Source organism: Numida meleagris, chromosome 3, assembly GCF_002078875.1.
Source record: "Numida meleagris isolate 19003 breed g44 Domestic line chromosome 3, NumMel1.0, whole genome shotgun sequence".
NCBI classification, from domain to species: domain Eukaryota; kingdom Metazoa; phylum Chordata; class Aves; order Galliformes; family Numididae; genus Numida; species Numida meleagris.
Genome location: NC_034411.1, coordinates 29,390,158 through 29,411,393, shown reverse-complemented (window position 1 = coordinate 29,411,393; position 21,236 = coordinate 29,390,158). Strand labels below are relative to the sequence as shown.

The following is a 21,236-nucleotide window of genomic DNA, read 5'->3' as shown; positions in this document are numbered from 1 at the left end:
CACCATGAAATGCATTTGGAGTGGATTCAGCCTGTTCAATAAAAAAAACACCTGAATATGATGGAAGAAATGCTTTTCTGATACATGCTATACACCCAGAAGGAGGGGAATCTATAAAGAAGAAGACTATAAATGGAAGTTTTGCAGAGAAGTCATATCATTCGGTCTGAAAGAAGTTACGTTTTGTTTTTTTTTTCCCCCTGGGAACAATAAAGACTCATCCCAAACACAGAGACAATCCATTGCAAGAGTTGTGTCCTGAAAGACTTACAGACCCAATGAAACATCTGTAGAATTGTACTGAGGAGTGAAACCAATCTTATATTTCCCTACTTGTGTTCTCATACACAAACGCTCTATTAATATTGAAGCGTGCCCCCATGTGATACAGGTACCCAGAACAGAAATTTCCAGAGCAAATGATTAACTTGTGGCAAAATTGTGAGCAACTGCAAAGTACTGACCAGTCATAAGCAGTGGGAAGACTACCAGCCCTTTCTATTATTAAAATTGTAGAAACATAAAGATATAAATATGAATATGTATATTATCAAACAAAAATCTCTATTTGATTAAAATAGAATTTATCTGCAACAGGAAGTGTGACTGAATTTGTATTTTCATGTATTTATATTTTATTTCTAGATCTTGGTGTCCAGACCGGACTCTTTCCCAAGCTAGGAAATACATTGCAGGTTCCTTGGGTGAGAAATATACAGAACCAGTCATTCTGAATTTAGAAAAAACTTGGGGGGAAAGTGACACACGAACACCTCTGATCTGTTTCTTGTCTATGGGATCTGATCCAACTATTCAGATTGATTCCTTGGCTAGGAAGCTTAAATTGGGTAAGAAAATAATTATTCATTGTCTTGAGTCATTTAATATACAGAAGAGTAATGTAAGAAACTTCAATTTTTTTTTTCTGAAAAGTATTTTTCAAATTCATTTGTACCACCATTACTGTTCCTGAACCATTGTTTTAGTGATAATATAATATTAAATAAACTACAGTATGCTGAGTACTATTCTGTATGCAGTTGGAAAATAATGTTTTCTGTTCTTCTTTTATTAATTGTTATCATCCAAGTGATTATGTTTTTTAACCTGTAACTGTAAGACAATATTTACTTTTTATTAATTCTGGCATGATGACAATACCATCTTTTTATTTTAAATATCAAGTGCAAAGAAAGAAATTATCAGCAATCTGCTTGCAAGATTACTTTGTAAAAAAGCCATGCACATTATCTGCATTTGTATATTCAGGACTTTGTATCTACATTGTATCGAAATTTTGAAAATTGTGTATACAGACTGAGCTGGGTGTACATACATATATTTGTGATATTAGTCACACTAAGATGCTCATCATTTAAATTTAAAAGTATGGATATTGTTAATTTACATGGCTTCATCACCTACACGTAAAGAAAAATCTGGGTTCATATTTCAAAGTAAGCTGTGACTTAATTATAATTTGGCTCAAATTCTCATTTACAATAACGTTAGGCACAGTATTTCACTTCTGCAAACACTGTAAACATTATGGATGTATATTTTTATGTTTCGGTGTTAAAACTTACATGTAGTGGAGGGATTTTACTTGTATTTTTTTTTGTAAACACACTTAATTGTGTTGTATTTATATCACTTTTTTTAAACTGAATTGGCATTCTTTTTTTCAAGAATTGTAGTTCATTAATCATCGTCAAATTTGTTGCAGAATGTAGGGCTATCTCTATGGGTCAAGGACAAGAATACCATGCACGCAAACTCATACAAATGTCAATGCAACAGGTGAGAAAAACCACTGCAATATAATGCATTTTCTGCTCAGCAGAAAAGCTCTCCTTGCATGCAGTCTTTCTTTATTTCACATTTTCACCCTACTATCAGATTTATTTCAGGGTAAGCAAGTCTTTGAGAACCTGAGCCTTGAAAACATTTCTCTGGGATATACATGTACCTGTGGAGTCCAAGGGAATATTTCTGCCAGCAATATTGTCAAGCAGCATTTCAGGGGTGGCCCATTCTCTTTTTGCACTGTCATCCAAGAGTAGAAGGACATAGTGTCCTAATTCTATCCTGCAAGGCTTGCAGAATTCTCTTCTTTGATGGAGTTTTGTTGTTGCTGTTTTGTTTTGTTTTGTTGTTGGTCTGGGATTGTGCTTGGTTTTTGTTTTCCTTCCTTGTGAGAGCTACATAGAAGTTGCAAAAATTCAGCAGGATAAAATGATGGGTACAAAGCAAACACAGTGTAAAGCTGTTGATGCAGAAGGCTGAGGCTCCTCACATTTTCTTCCTTGCATATGTGCTATTGGCAGGGCCCTTTGTTCCACAGCAGTCGTTTTGGTTCTTTTTCTATTTGTCAGTCATTGAGTCTTTGGGACATCAGAGAAAAAAGCTCTGATGTCCCTGAGACACGTTGTAGCATATTTTTTTTTTCTTTATTTTTTGTGGCAGAGGATATTCTCAAACAGTAAAGACTTGAGGGCAGCTAGAAAGATGGTAACAAACTGTGGATATAATATGAAAGTTTTAGTGTAAAAGTAGCGCTGTCCAGTCAACTGAACACTGGAGTTGGAACACAAGAGTTTTGGACAGTGTTACAGTGAACATATAGTGAAGTATGTTTGAAGTACAGTGAAGATATATAGCCATAGTTGCCTATAAGCCCAAAATATCAGGAATTCTGATGGATTAGAATATCCTTACTAATTGTAAACTGAAGAAGTTATTTACTAACTGAAGATGGAAAGAACTATATTGATAAATGAAACAGCTTTGGTATGGCCATAACCAACTATTCATCCTTTCTGAACCAGGAGGATAGCACGTGTAATATTCACCTAAGGAATTCTGGACTGACTTGTGTTCAGTAAAATGTTTGATTGGTGCTGTGTTACTTGTCTGTTGTATTCTTTCATACTTACAGTGGAAATATTCATGAAAAGTTAGATTAAAAGTTCAAGATGAATCCACTGAGATTTGAGATTTAAAACTTACCTTCCACAATATATGACATCCATTAGATTCCTTGGCTCTCCATCTCCACCCACCAACTTCTTGGAACAATGAGAAATCAGGCAACCTTGCCCTGCTCTCTGCTGAAAGTACAAGCATACTCAAAACAATACTTCAGTAGGACTACTAGTATCAATTTCTGAACCAAATCCCTTGGTGGTACACACATTTTAGAGAAGGAGAAATATGTGAACATCAAATGTGAAAGGCAAAAAAGAAAAGACTTAGTGAATATGGTGGTTTCTCTACCTCTGACCAAGTGTGTATAATATGATTAAAGCTGCTGTGCTGTGTAGATAATTTTGAAGAACTGAGTCTCATTCATTTGGAAATGGAACACACTGATTAAAGATCTTCCTGAAAAAAAACCCCTCTATCTCTATGAAAGAAAGAAAGAAAGCCTTCATAAGGTTTCTTTTATGTCTGTTTTTTTTTTTTTACATTTTTATTTGTTTATTTTGTTTTTTTTGTTGTTGTTGTTTTAATAGTCATTAGTTCACCACAAATATTTTGATAATATTCAGTACAAAATGTTATTTCTCTCTTTCTAAATAGGTTAAAACAAAATTGCCAATATGAAATTACAAGCTGTAATGAAATCCACACATCACTTTTTAGAACTGATTAAATAATGTCCAATATTAGTATCAGGCTTCAGATGCACCAGGCTTCTAAAGTGATCCTAGAAAAGCTGATTGAATTTAAATTCATAAGCAGAAGTGCAGAGAGAGAATAATCAAAATAGAGCTTTGATGCAGTCAAGAGCTGAATAAGAACAAAATTAATATGCAGCAAGTTGAATTTCATAAAAATGTACTTACTGCAGGTAGCCTAATTGCAATTAGAAAGTTCTGGAGTTTTTATACAAGCTCTCTACGCTTACTTTAGACTATGTTATTAAAAATACAGTTGTTTGTGGTTTTTATTTTTTAAGATATATGTTTTAGATTTTAGCTGTTGATTTTTCATTTGTATTCTTTTGGATCTGATGGTAGGATTGCTTTTCACTGATATTTTGCTGGGAAAGGACAGGAATTATTTCTTTTTGCCACTAGGTAGCACTGATACTTTACTTAGAACATTTGACTCTGGTTATGTTATTTTCATTATGAATTTATAGAATGTAAGTTTTACACTAACTTGTTTCCATTTTTTTTAACTATGCCAGTGTCAAATCAAATGGCAATACATATTTAGAAACAAATCAAAAGTAAAACAACTCAAAAAATTATGTGCAAGACCAAATTTGATTCTAACATAGATGGCTGTTTTTAATGTTACGAATAACTTGTTCTTAATTTTATATGGTAATAGTCAGTGTTCCTATTTAGGGTGGCTGGGTGTTACTACAAAATTGTCATCTTGGGCTGGATTTCATGGATGAACTACTGGAGACACTTCTTACTGCTGAGATACCGGATGAGACGTTTCGAGTTTGGATAACTACTGAACCACACCCTAAATTCCCAATTACGCTGTTACAGGTTTGTTCAAATGTTTAGTTCAGGCACTTCATGCCATTTAATTTATTCAATTTAAGTGTTTAAAATTAAATGGAATAAATGGAGAGCAGAGGGGCATGAAAAAATGAACATTACAATCCAAATGACACTAAACAGGAAGGTTACTTACCAGTAACTGGAAGTTCTCTCAATTAAAGATGCATTATGAGAGAACTGGAAGTTCTCTCAATTAAAGATGCATATGCAGATGAATCAAAACTATCAGGCTTTACTTGTATCCTTTTTACCAAGGTTCCTCCTGCACAGGGCAATGGCCATGACTACTCTTAGACTCTTAGATTTCTCCAGCTGGAATAAAACATAAAAAGAACAGAACATGTAAGTACAGCACATCTCAAAGAACATCATCTACCAAGAAGTAATCTGGACTTTTTTGGCTAAACTATAAATGGTTGTGCTGCAGATCCTAAGGAAACATTTTTCGTCACTACCAGGAAAATTGCCTAACCTCTAACAAAGTGCATTTAAGTCACTAGTCTGTTGCCAGTACTTTTGCAGCAGGTCATAATGCTTATTAATATCTAGTGTAATAGATATGTGCCGACTCTTTGGTGTTCAAAGACCTCTTTCCTCTTTAAAGCAGTGGTAGTCCTCTCAGCAGTTTCTGTTTTCTATAAATAAAAACAGATAGTATGGTTGATACCTAAGATATGAAGGGAAGCATTAGCCTACATATATATGAGTATGCCATGTATATATATGACAGTGTGGAGAAGGGAGGAGGAAATTTCTTTCTGGAATGAATTTAGGAGAGTGCTTTCAGTAAGAAGTGTATGTTGCTATGTATATAGATTGAAGGTCATCTCATTTTTGGAAGAAAAGAGAGTCACTTGCTTTTTTAAAAAGCAATTTTCCTCATGAACTGAACAGGATAACCCTTGAAATATGGAAATACTGGTTAGCAAGTGTTCCCATTCAGTCCAAAGCTTTAGTGTGCTCATGTGCAGATAGGTCATTGCAAAAGTCTAGAGCTCATGTCTCTGAGACAGCTTGCCTAGGGTCTGCAGTCCAGAGATATGAATTTAAGTTGAAAAGTCATTCCTTAAAAAGAATTGAAGTTCTTTATTATAAACATGGGGATAGTAAAACTGCTAGGAGAAGTACCAGTTCATTAATGTAGTCCTTTAAAGTTCTCTCAGAGGTAGAAACAGTTCACAACCACACTCGCATTCAGCCCTACGGCAGCCCGACATTAACTACGCTTTCAATGCGTGCTGTGATGTTATGCAAACCAGCCAGACAGGTACGTACTGCTGGAGCAGACAAGCACTTCATTTTTATTTGAGTTCTTCCAGCATTTGAAAATGTCTTATGGAATATATATCAGATTCTGGCAAAGCCAGTCTGTGTCTGAACTAATAGATTCTAGTGTGCCCATGACCATCAACCAGCAGAATGCAATAGTCCGTAGGAGTAAGTAGTTATAATATTCTCTGACATGAAAGCTTGTAGTACACTTTTAAATAATCTGCAGATGTGGTTTGATGGTTAAAATTTTCTCAAATCTATTGTCTGTTGCCAAAAGGACTTTGGCATTTTACTACCACTGGTTTGGCTTCCAGGCCTGCTGAGTGGAGTACCCAGGAACATTCTCAGGCAATCTCCTAATTTACTGTGGCAGACACAGCAATAGAGTCCACAGTAGCTTCTGTGAACACAAAGACCTGAACTGAGGAGAGGTTTCTTTGTATTTATTGTGAAGTCTTGGGACCAAAAATACAATAAATTTACCATCTACTCTGGATAGTTCTCTTCATTCAGTCATTGAACTGGGGATAAAGAATCATATGATGTGTAATGAAAAGCACGGTGACTGCCTGCATGTTGTTGATGAAAATTCTTACATCTGTGGACTTTTGTCAGTGATGGCTCTCACCAACATAAACAGAAAATCCATGTTCAAAATCTTAAAGTAATGCATGTCATAGAGTTTTGTGGTCTACTGTAATGCATACTGCTTTTACAGAGTAAAGCAGTGTCAATTTTGAATCTACAATGATTCAACTACTTACGTTATATATTTTATTTATAACTAATGTCTGTGACATTTCTGTATGTTGCTTTTGTTTCAGTAAATAAGTACAATTGCTTTATCTTTTTACATAACAGGTTGCTCTGAAGTTCACAAATGAACCTCCCCAAGGTGTACGTGCTGGTTTAAAAAGAACATTTTCTGGAATTAATCAGGATCTGTTAGATGTTAGCAATATGCCTATGTGGAAACCCTTGCTTTACACTGTAGCTTTTCTACATTCTACTGTTCAGGTATTTCTTACAATGTTTGAAAATAAAATCCTGATAAATGCAGGTACTTTAACAGTGTTCCCTACTGGAAAATACACATTCTGATACTTGTTGTAGGATCGTGTTGCAGAGCTGGAGCTTTGATTTCTATCATCTGTATTTCAAGATACTTTCTTCTTTTAACTGTCTTCTAAATTATATATAATTTTCATGCTATAGCTGTTTAGCATGAGGATTTTTTTCATCCAATTTTAGCTTTCTAAGTTAGTCACCTAAGGGATGACATCTAAGCTCTCTCTCTGTCAGGAACAGACATAGATAAGCACCCCAAAACAGCAAATCAGGGTATCTATCAGGTTGCTCACTATAAAGGTATGAATAATTTTCTGGAGAGAGATCACTATTTTTTCCCATTAATTTCAAAGGCAGATCATATGCCTAGCTTAGAGTAGCTGTCTACTTTCTAGATGGCTAACATCAAATTCTATCACTTAGTGTCTTTTTATCTTATTTTTATGTGACAATGTTTGTACACTAATATCAATGCAGCAAGATGGTATGTGTATTTGGTACATTCATGGTATATATAATATTTGAGATCACATGATGTCTATGAAGTATTTGGCTTCTCTGAATATACCTTCTTTTAAGCAAGAGTCTCAAAATAGGTTTATAATACTATTAAAACTTCAGGTTCTGTTGAGCTTCTTGTATTTTCAGTGCAGCAAATATGGTGAAAGAGGCCTTTTGTAGGAGGTCCCTATTAATACACTGTGTTCTGAATTATTTTCCTCCTTCTACCCACTATAAACAGAAAGTTGTCATGTATACTGTCTACCTAACTCTGTTCAATCATCAGTACTTTCAAAAAATATTGTTATTCATCTGCTCAGAAAATTTATTGCTGGATTGTTGATCAGCAAGCAGTATATACATTTCTCTCCCTTTAAACCGACCAGTATATAATATCCTTTCTTGACAAGATTGCCACAATAAATATAGCTTAAGAAGTAATTCAGAGAATTTGGCAGAAAATCATTATACCTTTCTGCAGGGTATTATTGGTTAGTGCTGTCTCATCTATTAGCAAGAATATATGCTTTGGGAAAAAATAGGAAATGTAAAAGGTCTTCGCGTTGTTTTTTTTTTTTTTTTTTGTATACATATTTTTTTCCTTTTTCTTTCCCATTCTAGTTCTTTTCAAATATTGTAGCAAAGGTAGCTAAATTCTCCTCAGTGATGTCAACAACTCTAAGTCATTGTTCACCTAGCTATTTGAAATCCTATAAATATACTATAACTCTAGTTAATTTTAGAACATCAGTATTACACTGTTTATTCATTCAATAAATAATAGCACTCTTAGCAATGTAATTCTTCATGGAGTAATCTTTTCTACATCCTAAAAAAATTCATTGAGTGATGTAACTGGAGTGGTTAAAACAAAGAGAGAAATCTAATAGTGTTAAGATGTTTAAAATGTCTTCGAGCTGCAGACTATATTCTCATACTTTTATAGTAAACTATTTTTCTGTTGCTCCTAGCATTATAATATTATATTCAAATGTATACAACAGTATCTTTGAAAACTGCTGTGGTGGCAGCATTAGGAAAGTAAATAAAGTTTTGAGTTTTGAAAAATGTATTGAAATTGTGCAGTGAACCAATGAAGACAAAAAGGGCGACTTAGAAACTTTTGGATAACTGAGTGTTAATATGTGAATTTGAAAAATTGCGACTATCACTAGTAGACTGTATACATAGCAAAATAAAAAAGAAAGATTATAGAATTCAGATAGAATTGTTGAGTATGCTGAAAATGCAGACCCAGTGTGTCCTTTAATTAATTACTTAATAGAACAAGCTGATCATCCACGTAGACCTGAGACATATAAAAGCTATGACTCATACATTAATTAGTAAAAGTAATTTACACTGAAAGTAAAGAAATGATTCTGTTGATTCTTCTACAAATTTTTATCCCCATGGTGGAGCTCAGTATGATGTTGTTTACTACTGATATGTTTGAGGCACATAGCTGTTTCTTAGGCTAGTTTTTTATACTTGAATTTAACTTGAATAATGAAACAAAACGATGCATTTCATTAACATATCTGTTTTTAATTGCATTTCATTAACATATCTGTTTTTAATTGCATTCCTAAGGAACGACGAAAATATGGGCCTTTGGGTTGGAATATTCCCTATGAATTTAACTCAGCAGACTTTACAGCCAGTGTTCAGTTTATACAAAATCACCTAGATGAATGTGACATTAAGAAGGTGAATGCTACAGTTTGCTTACAGTATATTCAATTGCTTTATGCAGCACTTCTGATTGTTTTTCATCATGTTTCTAGTAATCTCTATTCTTTCACCACAGCTAATAATGATCAAAGTTTATTTTTTTTTGTACTATCATCCATGTTAAAAAATTTAGTATTTAAGAATTTCAGAACTTGATCTTGTTCTTTCAGTGCCATAAGCAAAATATTAACGAATCTATACAGTATCTGTTTTGGAAAGGGAGCTCAAATATTTTCAGGTTTTGACACATTCAATCAGACTTCTTTGTGGCTGCCAATTGAGCTTCTACTGTTTCACGGGAATAATGAAGAATAGCCCTTCCTTGCAAAGTAGCAGTTTGGTGATTAAGAAACATGAGAAACCGCAGAGGAAAAACTAAACAGAGAAAAGAGGCAGTAGCATGTGAGAGTGATTTCAGGTCACACAAGAAATAATGAGATATGTGTCTTAAAGCAATATTAAGCCCAATTCTAGTTTAAAATTACAGAGTTAGGCTTAGAAAACACATTAGAATTCAAGTGTCATTTTTTCTTCCAAAGGTAATCTTTTCAGCTTACATTTTAGAATGTGGTTATATCTGAAATACTACTTCTTATGTGTTTTAACTACAGTCCTTTATTTACCTCACTTGCATGCAGGGAATATCATGGAACACAGTACGCTACATGATTGGAGAAGTGCAATATGGAGGCAGAGTCACAGATGACTTTGATAAGCGCCTTCTTAATTGCTTTGCAAGGGTGAGAGACCTTGAAAGAACAGCTATTTGTCATTTTTATTGGTTGTTGCTATACAGAAATCAGAAGACCATCTTTCTACTGCATATGCACTTATTCACCAGAGTGTAAGACCCTTCAGAGTGAAATGAATTTTTCAAAATATTGTTCTTTACCAGTGAGGTTCTTCCTCTTGATTTCTCTTAAGTGAGTAGCAGAAATTTTTGGAAAGACATAACTAGAAGTCAAACTTCAAAGATATCATGCTTAATTATTTACTTCTATATTCAAGAAAAAAATTGATATATTAGCTAAAACAAGAACTCTTATTCTCTAAAACTGAGATTAAAAACTCTAAGGAGCAGAATAATATACTTTTTTCCTCTGGATTTTGCCCAGGTGTGGTTTAGTGAAAAGATGTTTGACAGCGCTTTCTGTTTTTACACTGGATATAAAATTCCAGTGTGCAAAACCGTGGACCAGTATTTTGAATACATCCAGTCACTCCCCGCTGTGGATAGCCCAAAGGTCTTTGGTCTCCATCCAAATGCTGATATAACGTAAGTGGCACTCAGTATATTGAATCTAGTGACTCTTCCTCACTATTTAGAAATAAAATCTCTGTGAAATATCTAAGTATATTTTTCAAGCGATATCTAGGATTCATGTAAATTTCAGTATTGAGGTAGAACACTTTATATGCATGTACATGACTATGAACGCAGTATCTTCAGCTACATTTTACATATTCTTTCAAAGTAGTCAGAATTTACTCATGTTCTTAGTGTTAGTTTATGTGCTTTTTACATTTTTTTTAAATATGAAAGCATTATGAAATATCTGTATTGAAATATGATATTAGGTTCTGTACAGTTCAACTAAAGAAAGTTTCTAATGTTTGCCTTTTGCTGTTCCATTATTTTTACTGTATACTATTATTAAATAATTTTCTGGATTGTCATTTGGTTTACAGCACTCCTTTGCATGTAACTACAATTTTTTGCTGCCATCATTCCTGTCATACCCATTATTTAAAAGAGGCTTTTCAGTCTCACCAAGTATTAGTTCAATTTAAAATTTTATCTTTTACCTAATTATGTTTTTAATATTAAATAATATTTGTAACAGTTGGCTTTTATTTTCTTGTTTATTTTCTTCTAATGTTATATACTCTACAAAAGGTTATAAATCATTTTTCACAAAAGCTCTTAATTCTGCCATCAATTATTGCATTTCCAACATGTTCTTATTCATTGTTTCTTAACACAACTTTTTTAAGCACAGAAAATGTTATTTAAGTGCCTATTGTGGAAACCAAATATTTTCTAACATTTTTGGACATAACAGTAACTTCCCTGAATTTTTCAGTCTCAAATTTGAGATGCTGATACCATATAAAAATCTCAATATCATAAAGATACTACGAGAACAATACACAATTTTATTGTCGCCTCCACTTAGTACCTACTGTTGTAAATACGTATTTCTCAGGCAAGTAATCGAAGAGCAGATTCACTATATTTTTTTCCTCTTTGAAGTCGTTCTTTTATACTTGCAAGATCTCCTTTCCATAACTGGTTAAAGAAAATCCAATATTTAATTCAGAACTAAACAAAGTCCTAAGGAGAGAGACACTTTGGCCCTGAAATTAGTCCTGTAGGAGAGGGGTAATTTATTGGAGGAAACCTGAAACTAACTGTGGTCTGTTGAGACCATGCTCTGTGAGAAGTCGATTCTTCAGATGATTCAGGTCATTTTTCCTTTTTTCCAGAGAAAGGAGTATTACTTCCCTTTGAGTCTGCTACTTTGAAGATATCTTTCAAAAAGTGCTCTATGTTATCTGCTTTTCCCTAAAGTTTGCATATTGTCTCCCTTTAAAATAGTTTCTATTTTTGTTTAGACATAGGGAAAGAACAAACGTTTTTATATTTTAAATTTTAATTAACATAATAATCGTGGGACCTATTTCTTCCACGTAGAATCATCTAGCAGCAGTATTGGAGGAGCAGGACTTGCAGTATAAGGAAAAAGGTTCACAGCTGTTCTTGCCAGTAGTTGTGTAGTCATTGAGACACAAAGAAGGTATTAAAAGCACCAGTATGGTATCAAAATTAGGAACAAAATCACAAGTCCTGAAGAAGTTTTATTTTATCCAACTTTTATGACAGTATGTAGTCTTGAATAAAAATGTCATTTTTTAAATGAAGGGGCATAAATGGAAAATGGCTTGTGAGTTTTGAATCTGAAGTCAAACGTTATTAAAAACCACGAGAGCCCCACCATTCTTACATTCAGAAGCAGAAATTATATCCTCTGAGAAGCAAAGTGCCAGCAGAATTTCTTCTATTTTTCTGATTTATAGTCTTATAATTGAATTCAAAAACAGTTTATGTTGAAATGCACAGTATCTAGCTTCTGTAGTCTTATGACACTATCTTCAATCTTAGATACTTTCTTTATTAGTTCACATGTTCCAGCCTGAGGAATAACCCTTGGTTTCATTTCTTATATAATTACGTATGGCAAAGTAATAAGGATGGATGTCAGATGAAGGTTGAAAAGTAAAACTGGCATGTAAAATTATGCTTTGAGTTGTAATAAATTTATGTTCTGAGTCAGACCAAGGCTGTATGTTCATCACGTACATACCATAAGGTAAAAGTAGACAATGCCACCACTGCAGTATGAACAGATAGACTTTATGCTTTCTTTCTTACAGCCTGTCAGAAAGCTGTGCCGCTAGATAGCATTATAACAGAACTACTTCCATGGTTCTACTTGTGTTGAAGAACTGACATGGTCTACTATCTTTTACCATAAATGCTATGCTTTTTTTTGTATTGATTAAGAACATAAATTTACATTAGCATTGCCCATGCTGTACTATTAAATAGAAGGTTTTAATCTTCAATGATATAAATCTAGCAGCTTTTATAATTAATTCTGAAATAATGCCTCAAGGCAGAATGAACGTTCTAATTAATGAAGGGGCAGCGTGCAGAGTTATGCCTCTACCTTCTCCTTCATCTGCATTCCACTTTTTAGAAGCATCTAAAAGAAATAAATATTCTTTCTTATTACGAAAATAGAATCCCTAGAAATCATGTGATAAGTTTTTCTGCTGTCTCATTTTCTCAGAGGTTAAGAAGCAGCCTCTGGAACACTCTCTTCTCTGAATTAGAAAAACAAGCATATAACAGGATGAGTAGATGGCAAACCACATTCTTTAGAATCACACAAAGCCAAAAATTGTTCACAAAGAGTGCGTTCAGCTTGGGGCAGTAAACAAAGGAAAACAATTTGTGTTGAGAGTTTCAAATTAACAGGGTGACACAATACGTTTTTTCCACACTTTCGAATTTTGTGTTCTACCAAGTACACGTTTTAGCTATTAAAAAACCCTCTATAATTTATAACACATTTCTTGTCCTTGTAGATACCAAAGTAACACAGCAGCTGATGTTCTAGATACTATTACCAACATTCAGCCTAAAGAAGGTGGTGCAGGACCTGGAGAAACTCGTGAAGCAATTGTTTATCGTTTAGCTGAAGACATGCTAGAGAAACTTCCTCCAGATTATATACCTCATGAGGCAAGCTCACCTTAGTAGTTTTCTTACTATTCTTTCTCTGTTGAATTTTCACATATGAGACTCCAACATCTCCTCTCTTCACCTCCGTGCCCCCCCCACCGCCCCCCCAAAAAAGCACAAAAGCCTTCATTAAATTCATTAAATATCATATTCAAGCAGATTCCAGAAAGGAATCAACGTTTTTATCTCTATCATTTCAAAAAGATGATGGAGATATGCCTGGAGACTATACTTGCCATAGCTAGATGTGAAAAAAATGATAAAAAAAATGATCTTAACTTTTTGTGACAGGAGTCTCCTAGGTGCTTCCAGGTGGTCTTGGTCTAGCACATGAGTAATTAGGTAATATCAGACAAACAACAACAACAACAACAACAAAACTGCAATGGTTTTAAGTTAGAAATTTTTAGTTGAATAATTCAAAGTACAAATCTACAATTTGTCTTTCTCAAACAAAGTTACATTGCTGTATCTGACAACAGTATTTCAACATTTCATAATTAACTAAATTCAGTCTTCTGGGCATCTATATTTTAGGTAAAGGCTCGTTTAATTAAAATGGGACAACTCAACTCTATGAATATTTTTCTTCGGCAAGAAATTGACAGAATGCAAAAAGTTATCACAGTAGTCCGCAACAGTTTGAATGATCTTAAGTTAGCCATAGAAGGGACTATTATTATGAGTGAGGCAAGTATAAACACATTTAGTCTGTATGGAATATTCTGTTTAAGCTATTACCTTGATGGCTCTAGGTCATATGTTATCATTTCACTCCTTCAGAATTTGAGAGATGCACTGGATAATATGTATGATGCTCGAATTCCTCAAGTATGGAAAAGAGTATCTTGGGATTCTTCAACACTGGGCTTCTGGTTTACTGAATTTTTGGAAAGAAATGCTCAATTCTCTACTTGGATATATGAAGGAAGACCAAATGTGTTTTGGATGACTGGATTCTTTAATCCACAAGGTAGAGTACTGAAAGGATTTGAGTAATAATGTATTTAATAATAATTTAAAGGGTTTTACTATATGTCTAACTTAATATTACACCTAGAAAGGATTTTTTTTCATTATTGTCAGAATACATTGTAGAAGAGAAAGTTATAAATGGATTCAAAAAAAGACATTAGACAAAGTTATGGGAAACTTGGTTCAAAGGCAGATATAAACATGATTGTTTAAACTTAACCTTCAAGTTAGGAGATTACTAAGTTCCACATCAGCAGAATTTGGAAGAACCCAGAAGGGAAAGGATTTATGAGTCATTTTGCCTGCTATAATGTTGTTTCAGTAAGTGTCTTCCTTTTTCTAGAGTCAGAGACAGGATGCTTGTACGGATGGTCATCTGGTCTGACCTACGGACACAGTCTTTACATTACAAGAAAAAAAAGCACACATCTAACAAATGGAGTCCTTTATCTTGTTGGCATATTGTAGAACTTCTGTAGAAAATGTATTTTTCCTATTTTTCCTGTGGCTACAAACTCTTTATCCATTTTCAAAGTGCAAGTTGCAAGTATGGAAGAGTCTAGAGCAAAAGATTCTTTATACACTGTACAGTAACAGCATACAACTTGACCAGAACTACCTGCCTTCCATTCTCATCTTTCACTGTCATTTTCACAGTGTTTCTGTTTAACATACAGTTTGTTCAAATTCATTGAAGATATACTGCAAAGTACAAGTAAACATGATCTATCATTGTCTGTTACAGCTTGATATATTTATTGAAAGGAACAAAAAACAATTATAACCATCTTCATGGTTAACAAAGAATGTTACCTTATTAGATGTATGTTTGCAGAAGAATATCTTTTAGCCTACACAACTAACCATACAAAATGCCCATGGAAAACTTATCTAACAGCTATGTTTTTTTGTTTTTTTTTTTTTCATTAGAATTCATGTATGAAATCCTTGACCATCTTATGAGTTGAAATGCTTCCATTCTTACTGACCCCTTTATGACTAGGACTGTAGAAATACGAGTCTTTTTTAAAGTTGCTCTCAGAAACAGTTAAGGTGCCTGGACAGCATCACAATAATTGTTAAAAGATTGTTTTGAGATGTCAGTCAAAACATCACACCATTTATATCATAAATAGCATAGATGGAGAGTGCACTGATCTCCAATGAGAGCGCAAGAGCAGTACTCACAGTGGTGTAAATGGTGATAATGGAACAGATTATTTTGATTAGAAGAAAGTACTTAGCCTAAGAGCTAAACCCAAAACAGAGACTGTCTTGAAGCTGATGATTGCTTAAATTTCTCTGTTCCAAAATACTGGTACTGGAAATTGAGAAGTAGTCTGCTAAGCATAAATGGTGTGCTATGGGATAAGAGCGTGGTATCGTTACTGTGTTAATAATACTGCTCGCCAGGAAACTTTGAGTAGATCAAATCACAAATTAAAGTTTAAAAATTGACTGGAATGAGGCAATTCAGCAATTGGAATGCCTAGTACTGCCATTGCAAGTAAACACAGACTGAATCAAGCTCTAAATCGATCATGGTATTGGCAAATACATTATAATGTTAAAATAAGAGTAGTATATTTTATCAGTTTATTGGAAAAATCTCTGTATAATATTATAAAGTCTCACCAATAATTGTATTTAAAATCTGTTGTGATGTTTTGGCAAGTATCAGCGTTTGTTATCCATAAATTATAATTCTTATGGGAGAGTGAATGTTTGCAGTAATGCGCTAAGTATTCCATTAAGTAAACATTGCACTTCAGCAGGCTTATAAAAGACCAAATTTCATATATTATTACAGATATTATTAATTTTAGTGAAATTTAGAAGCCTAGATCAAGCTGTTTTATTTGTATTAGAATAGATAGTATTTGAGGAAATTATTACACGTTCATTTCATTTACATGTATTACCATGTGTTTGCAACACATACAAATATTTATTTCAGCTGTGACACAGCTTCTAGTTGAACTTTTCCTAATTAGAATGTTAAACCACCTCTTACATCTGGAATTGCTGTCTTCCACTTCATGACTGTGTCCTGTCATGGTTTCCTTCCTAGCTTGCCAGTATTTCATTCAGTGGTTTCTCCTTTTATATACTCAACAGCACCCAAAATGCTAGTCTTTCTTTTCTTTATTCCCCATCAAGTAACAACTTATACCATTTCATCTTTCAGTCTTTATAGTAATCACACTCAAGCATGTAGTTCTCTGTGTTAACTTTTCTTCCTTTTCTTCAGTCTCCTTCTAACAGCTCCAACTAGTACTTCATCTGGCAGCAGAAAATAGCAGCTACTGTTTTATTTTGGTGGTTACCATATTCTGAGACACCTGCAAATACCTTGTTCTTTCTACATGCGTTTCATTTCCGTAGCTTTTTCTATTACAACACATCCAAAGTTCCTTCTTGCACAATATTTATCATCTTGTCTATTCATCCCTTCACCTCAAACTTTTTTCATTGCGAATCTCTGCAAAGTCTACTCAAAACAGTACTCTGAAAATCACCTCACTGCTTATGTCATTCTCTACTTTTATTTCTTCCTTTTCTTCACTAACAAAATAATAATAATAATCCTTTATAAACACTGACTTGTTTAGATTCCCCTTGCATATAGTCATTTATACTATCACTTCAGACTCACCTTTGGTTTTCCATCACTGAAATTTCGCATTATTGAAATTTATTGTATCTTTCTACATCATCAATTTAAAACAAAGAAATAATAATTAAAAAAAAAGACAACAACAACAAAACAAACCTTCTTTCTAAGCTGCATTTACATCAGTGTAAGCTCACCTATCTTCAGATTCCTTCTTGAAGCACAAATCTACCATGGATCTTGTAATGGAAAACATAATAAACTATAATAAGCAAGTCAGTATCCTGAGCAAACATTTTCTCAGCTACTTAGTTGTTCAGGTATGTGCCATTTTTGTCCCTGCAATGAGTTCTGTGGGGCCAAAATAGGAACAAAAAGGTGGCAAATAAAATTTTGTTGTCATTAGTTAAGGTGCTTGGTTTCATTAGAACTTTGAATATATATATATTCAAATAATATATTGAATATAACATTGAGCGTAGAACCATGAGCATTATGAGCAAAATTTCTTTGCCGTATGAGTCATATACTAAACCTATGGCTTAATTTTTTAAGGATTCCTAACAGCAATGAGGCAGGAAGCTACTCGAGCACATAAAGGCTGGGCTTTAGATACAGTTACAATACATAATGAAGTGCTAAAGCTAAACAAAGAAGAAATCACAGCACCTCCTTCTGTACGTATGACATGCAAAGATCGTTTATTATTCACTTCAGTATTTAATTTGTATAACTCAGTAATTTGGGATTGCTGAAGGGGAATGTTACTAACCTCTTCACCTCACTGTTTTTTTCTCTGCTTAGAAGATAACTAACAACTATAAATATTTTCTGCTCTGTATTTTGCATTTATAAAAATAATGTTAAAAAGCCACTTCATTCAAAAAAAAGCTGTATCTCTTAAATGATCTTCAGCCATGGAATAAGATGTGTATTTAATGAATATATAATAAACTTCAAATAAAATTGTATGCAGAATAGGTTTTATTACACTTTTATTGCCATCATTTTCAGTAGCATTATCTTCTGAAAAGGGAGGATATTATAATTTAATTTTATAGATTAGAAAGATTCAATGTCAGATATGACATTGAATAGCAATGTCTTGCTATAAAAGTATTCCTTTTCATAGTTTAAGCAAATTATTCATTTTACAAAACAGATGTTCTCTTTTGTGTGATGTAAATCTGCTTACTCTCCACACAGGAAGGCGTATATATTCATGGGCTGTACTTGGATGGAGCAGGCTGGGACAGAAGAAATAGTAAACTCACTGAATCTACACCAAAGATGCTTTTTGTCCAGCTGCCCGTGGTACATATATTTGCCATTAATACAACTGGTCCTAAAGATCCCAAGCTCTATGTTTGTCCTGTTTACAAGAAGCCGAGCAGAACAGATCTGAATTATATTACAGTGATCTATTTAAGGACAGTAGTATCTCCAGACCACTGGATATTGAGAGGAGTGGCTCTCCTATGTGACATCAAGTAAAATGTTTTTTGTAGCAGAAACAAAACAAAACATATATACAGAATATATAACCAGTTGCATCTGTAATTCTGCTTTTTAGTTGGGGGCCATCTGTTATTACATTAAAACTTTCAGTGTTAGCTTATGAAATTTTTTCTCTTTGGTGGTATGTTGAAAACCTTATCTTAAAACTGAATTAACTGATTGTAGTATTTGATGTTTCCATTATATCACTTCAAAAAAATGGCTTAAATGGTACAATTAATGTAAAAATAACTTCAAACTTGAAAAGAGAAAAACAGCCTTTTTGCATTTTCTTATATGCAGCTTTTAGTTTGTGTTTCAGTAAGATATAACGACAACAGAAGACAGCGTAAGGCACAATAAAATATAAATTCTCCAAGTTAACTATTCCCGGACTCAGCATGATACATGCATGATTCTCTTTGAATGTGTGGGAAACTAAGATAAAAGATGGTATTTGCTCCATATTTTTAGCTTGTGGTTTTTCACTTGTTCTTGTTAAACTATATACATTATGCAAACCAAGATTATTACACCAAAAATGTTTCCACAGTCTTACAGAGGCAGGAAGTTCTCTGTTCAATTTAGCAGCGTAGGAACATAGCTGCAGAAGTAGAACGGTGCCAGCTAGTTAATTTGGATACTTTTCCAATTAGAATAATGGAGCAACTTATGTACAACTACAGTGATTTTCCTACATTTCACCTTTACTCTAAAACATAGACTGGAATCCTGGGAGTGGCTATCACAGAATTATTTCCAGATAAATCCAATAAATATCCATGAATTATCTACAGATATTTAGTACCTCAGTAATTATATGCACATAATAGTAAACAAGATATGCAGTCTACACTCTCTTTAGTAATCTGTATCAGATTTGTTCTTCCTTCAGATTCCTCTGTTTGGCAGCAGTTTTTCACTTACGTTGACTGGATTATGTTCTTCGTTTTGCAGTTTAGGAATGATCAAATCTATCTGGTGTGGAAAAGTGCAGCTACTGCTACTTGATGAAGGCCTTGGGCATCTGGTAGGATGGTGAAAGGCTCTTCCTTGAGCTGGCATTTATTTCCTGAATCCTGAGTTGCCTTTGCAAATGCTGAAATATTAAGGAGCCCAAACTGAAACTCCCAAATATCAATTAGCTCAGCTGTCATCCTGAGCAAAGAGCCTGCCCACCTGATAAATGCTGAGCAGTCTTAAGTAGTAGTGATTCAAACCACTGTACACCAAAAAGATTAGAGGCCTTGATTTTTGTTACAGGTCGCTAGGCAATCTTAGCACTAGCAAATGCTGTTCACATCGACCTATCTCCTCAACCTGAAAACCCTGTTCAGCAGACGGCACTGCTAAAGTCCTGAAAGGAGCTGCATTTCACAAAGGCTGTCTTGGAACCAGTGTGGATGTGTTGGGTCTTAAAGGAAAGAGTCTTCAGTGACACCCGATCTTTGTAAAAGCTTCCTTACCCCAACTCGTTTATTATCGTTTGCAAGTCTTTTAATTGGCAATGAACTGGGTGCTGGAGGAAAAGACAGAAATTCTTGTTTGGAGTACAGAATATCTTAGCTCATATCCAAAGCCATCACAACATCCTAGTTTATTCGCTCCTACAATATCTTTCCTAGTCTGGCTTTTCAGCTTCATTACAATGTGGAAACTATGTGTAACTGTGAGACCACTGCCACAGGTGGAAGGTGTGCATTGCCACGTTTATACCTGAAAGTCTATATGGGAAAATATAGGCAAATGTGTAAGTTAATGTCCTAAGTTACATAACAGAAGAGAATTTCATTCTCCAAACTGTATAATGTCAAGATAGAGATAAAAAATGTATTGCTGTTCTTGACTAATTCATATATTGCATTAGGTTCTTGACAGCTGCTTATCTGAGTCTTTTCACCTTGCCCATATTCTGTGAGCCTGTCTGGTGTTTTGTTCAATCAATACATTTCTCACAGTTGCCATAATCTGTAGGAATTCAAGATGTCAGTAGATGACCTTTCACTCCCAGAAATGCTCTGTATGTACAGAACATTGTAACAAGCTTTAAAATTCCTAAATTAACCTTGACGTGTTTTTTCCTCAAGTTACTTCCTGATCTTTTTTTTATGTGCATTTGCTATTCAAGATGCTTCTGTTTCAGTAGTGAGATGGTATTATGCTGCCTGAATTGACAAAGGCAAGAATACCACATCAGCAAAATACAAATATTTAACAGATGACTAAAACAAACAAATAGAAAAAAAAAAAACACCACCTACCCACACACATGCAAAAAAGGCCTAACTCATGTATATATGAATGAGTAGAAAAATTACTCCAGAATTAGTTTGGAGGGCACATTCATAGTCTTTATCAGATTCTTTGTTCATTGGAGCTGTTTTGCAGAAAGCTTTTCCCTCTGATATTCAGAGGTACATTCAAACAGGTAAGACAAGGTAAGGCCTTATTTCCTATTGCTTTAGAGTGGAAATGTTAGTGGGTGTTCTTCGATCTGCCAGGTATGTCACAATGATCACTTTTCACAGAAGCGTTCTGAGGTGATGATTCACAAGAGGTTTGAAGCGTGGCTGTATGGTAAGCTTTAATATAACAGTGGGTAAAATTACTGAAAACTATGGAATATAATCTGAAAATTGAGGGGAAAGGAGAGAGAGATCGCAGAGTCATTAAGGTTGGAAAAGACTTCTAAGATCATCTCATCCAACCGTCCACCTGTCGCCAACATTACCCACCAAGC

At 34.1% G+C, this 21,236-nt stretch overlaps 1 protein-coding gene across 2 annotated transcripts in view; it reads left to right on the top strand.

Moving 5' to 3' along the window:
* The window catches only part of DNAH8 (dynein axonemal heavy chain 8), a 127,196-nt gene extending 107,316 nt beyond the window's left edge, over positions 1–19,880 (top strand). For both annotated transcript variants that reach the window (XM_021389444.1, XM_021389445.1), the window contains 12 exons: positions 646–848; positions 1,727–1,800; positions 4,359–4,511; positions 6,660–6,815; positions 8,961–9,077; positions 9,740–9,841; positions 10,217–10,377; positions 13,254–13,410; positions 13,948–14,100; positions 14,194–14,383; positions 17,555–17,676; positions 18,206–19,880. In XM_021389444.1, the coding sequence (XP_021245119.1) occupies positions 646–848; positions 1,727–1,800; positions 4,359–4,511; positions 6,660–6,815; positions 8,961–9,077; positions 9,740–9,841; positions 10,217–10,377; positions 13,254–13,410; positions 13,948–14,100; positions 14,194–14,383; positions 17,555–17,676; positions 18,206–18,493 (1,876 nt within the window). In that variant the 3' untranslated portion in view covers positions 18,494–19,880. The remainder of the gene's footprint in view (positions 1–645; positions 849–1,726; positions 1,801–4,358; positions 4,512–6,659; positions 6,816–8,960; positions 9,078–9,739; positions 9,842–10,216; positions 10,378–13,253; positions 13,411–13,947; positions 14,101–14,193; positions 14,384–17,554; positions 17,677–18,205) is intronic.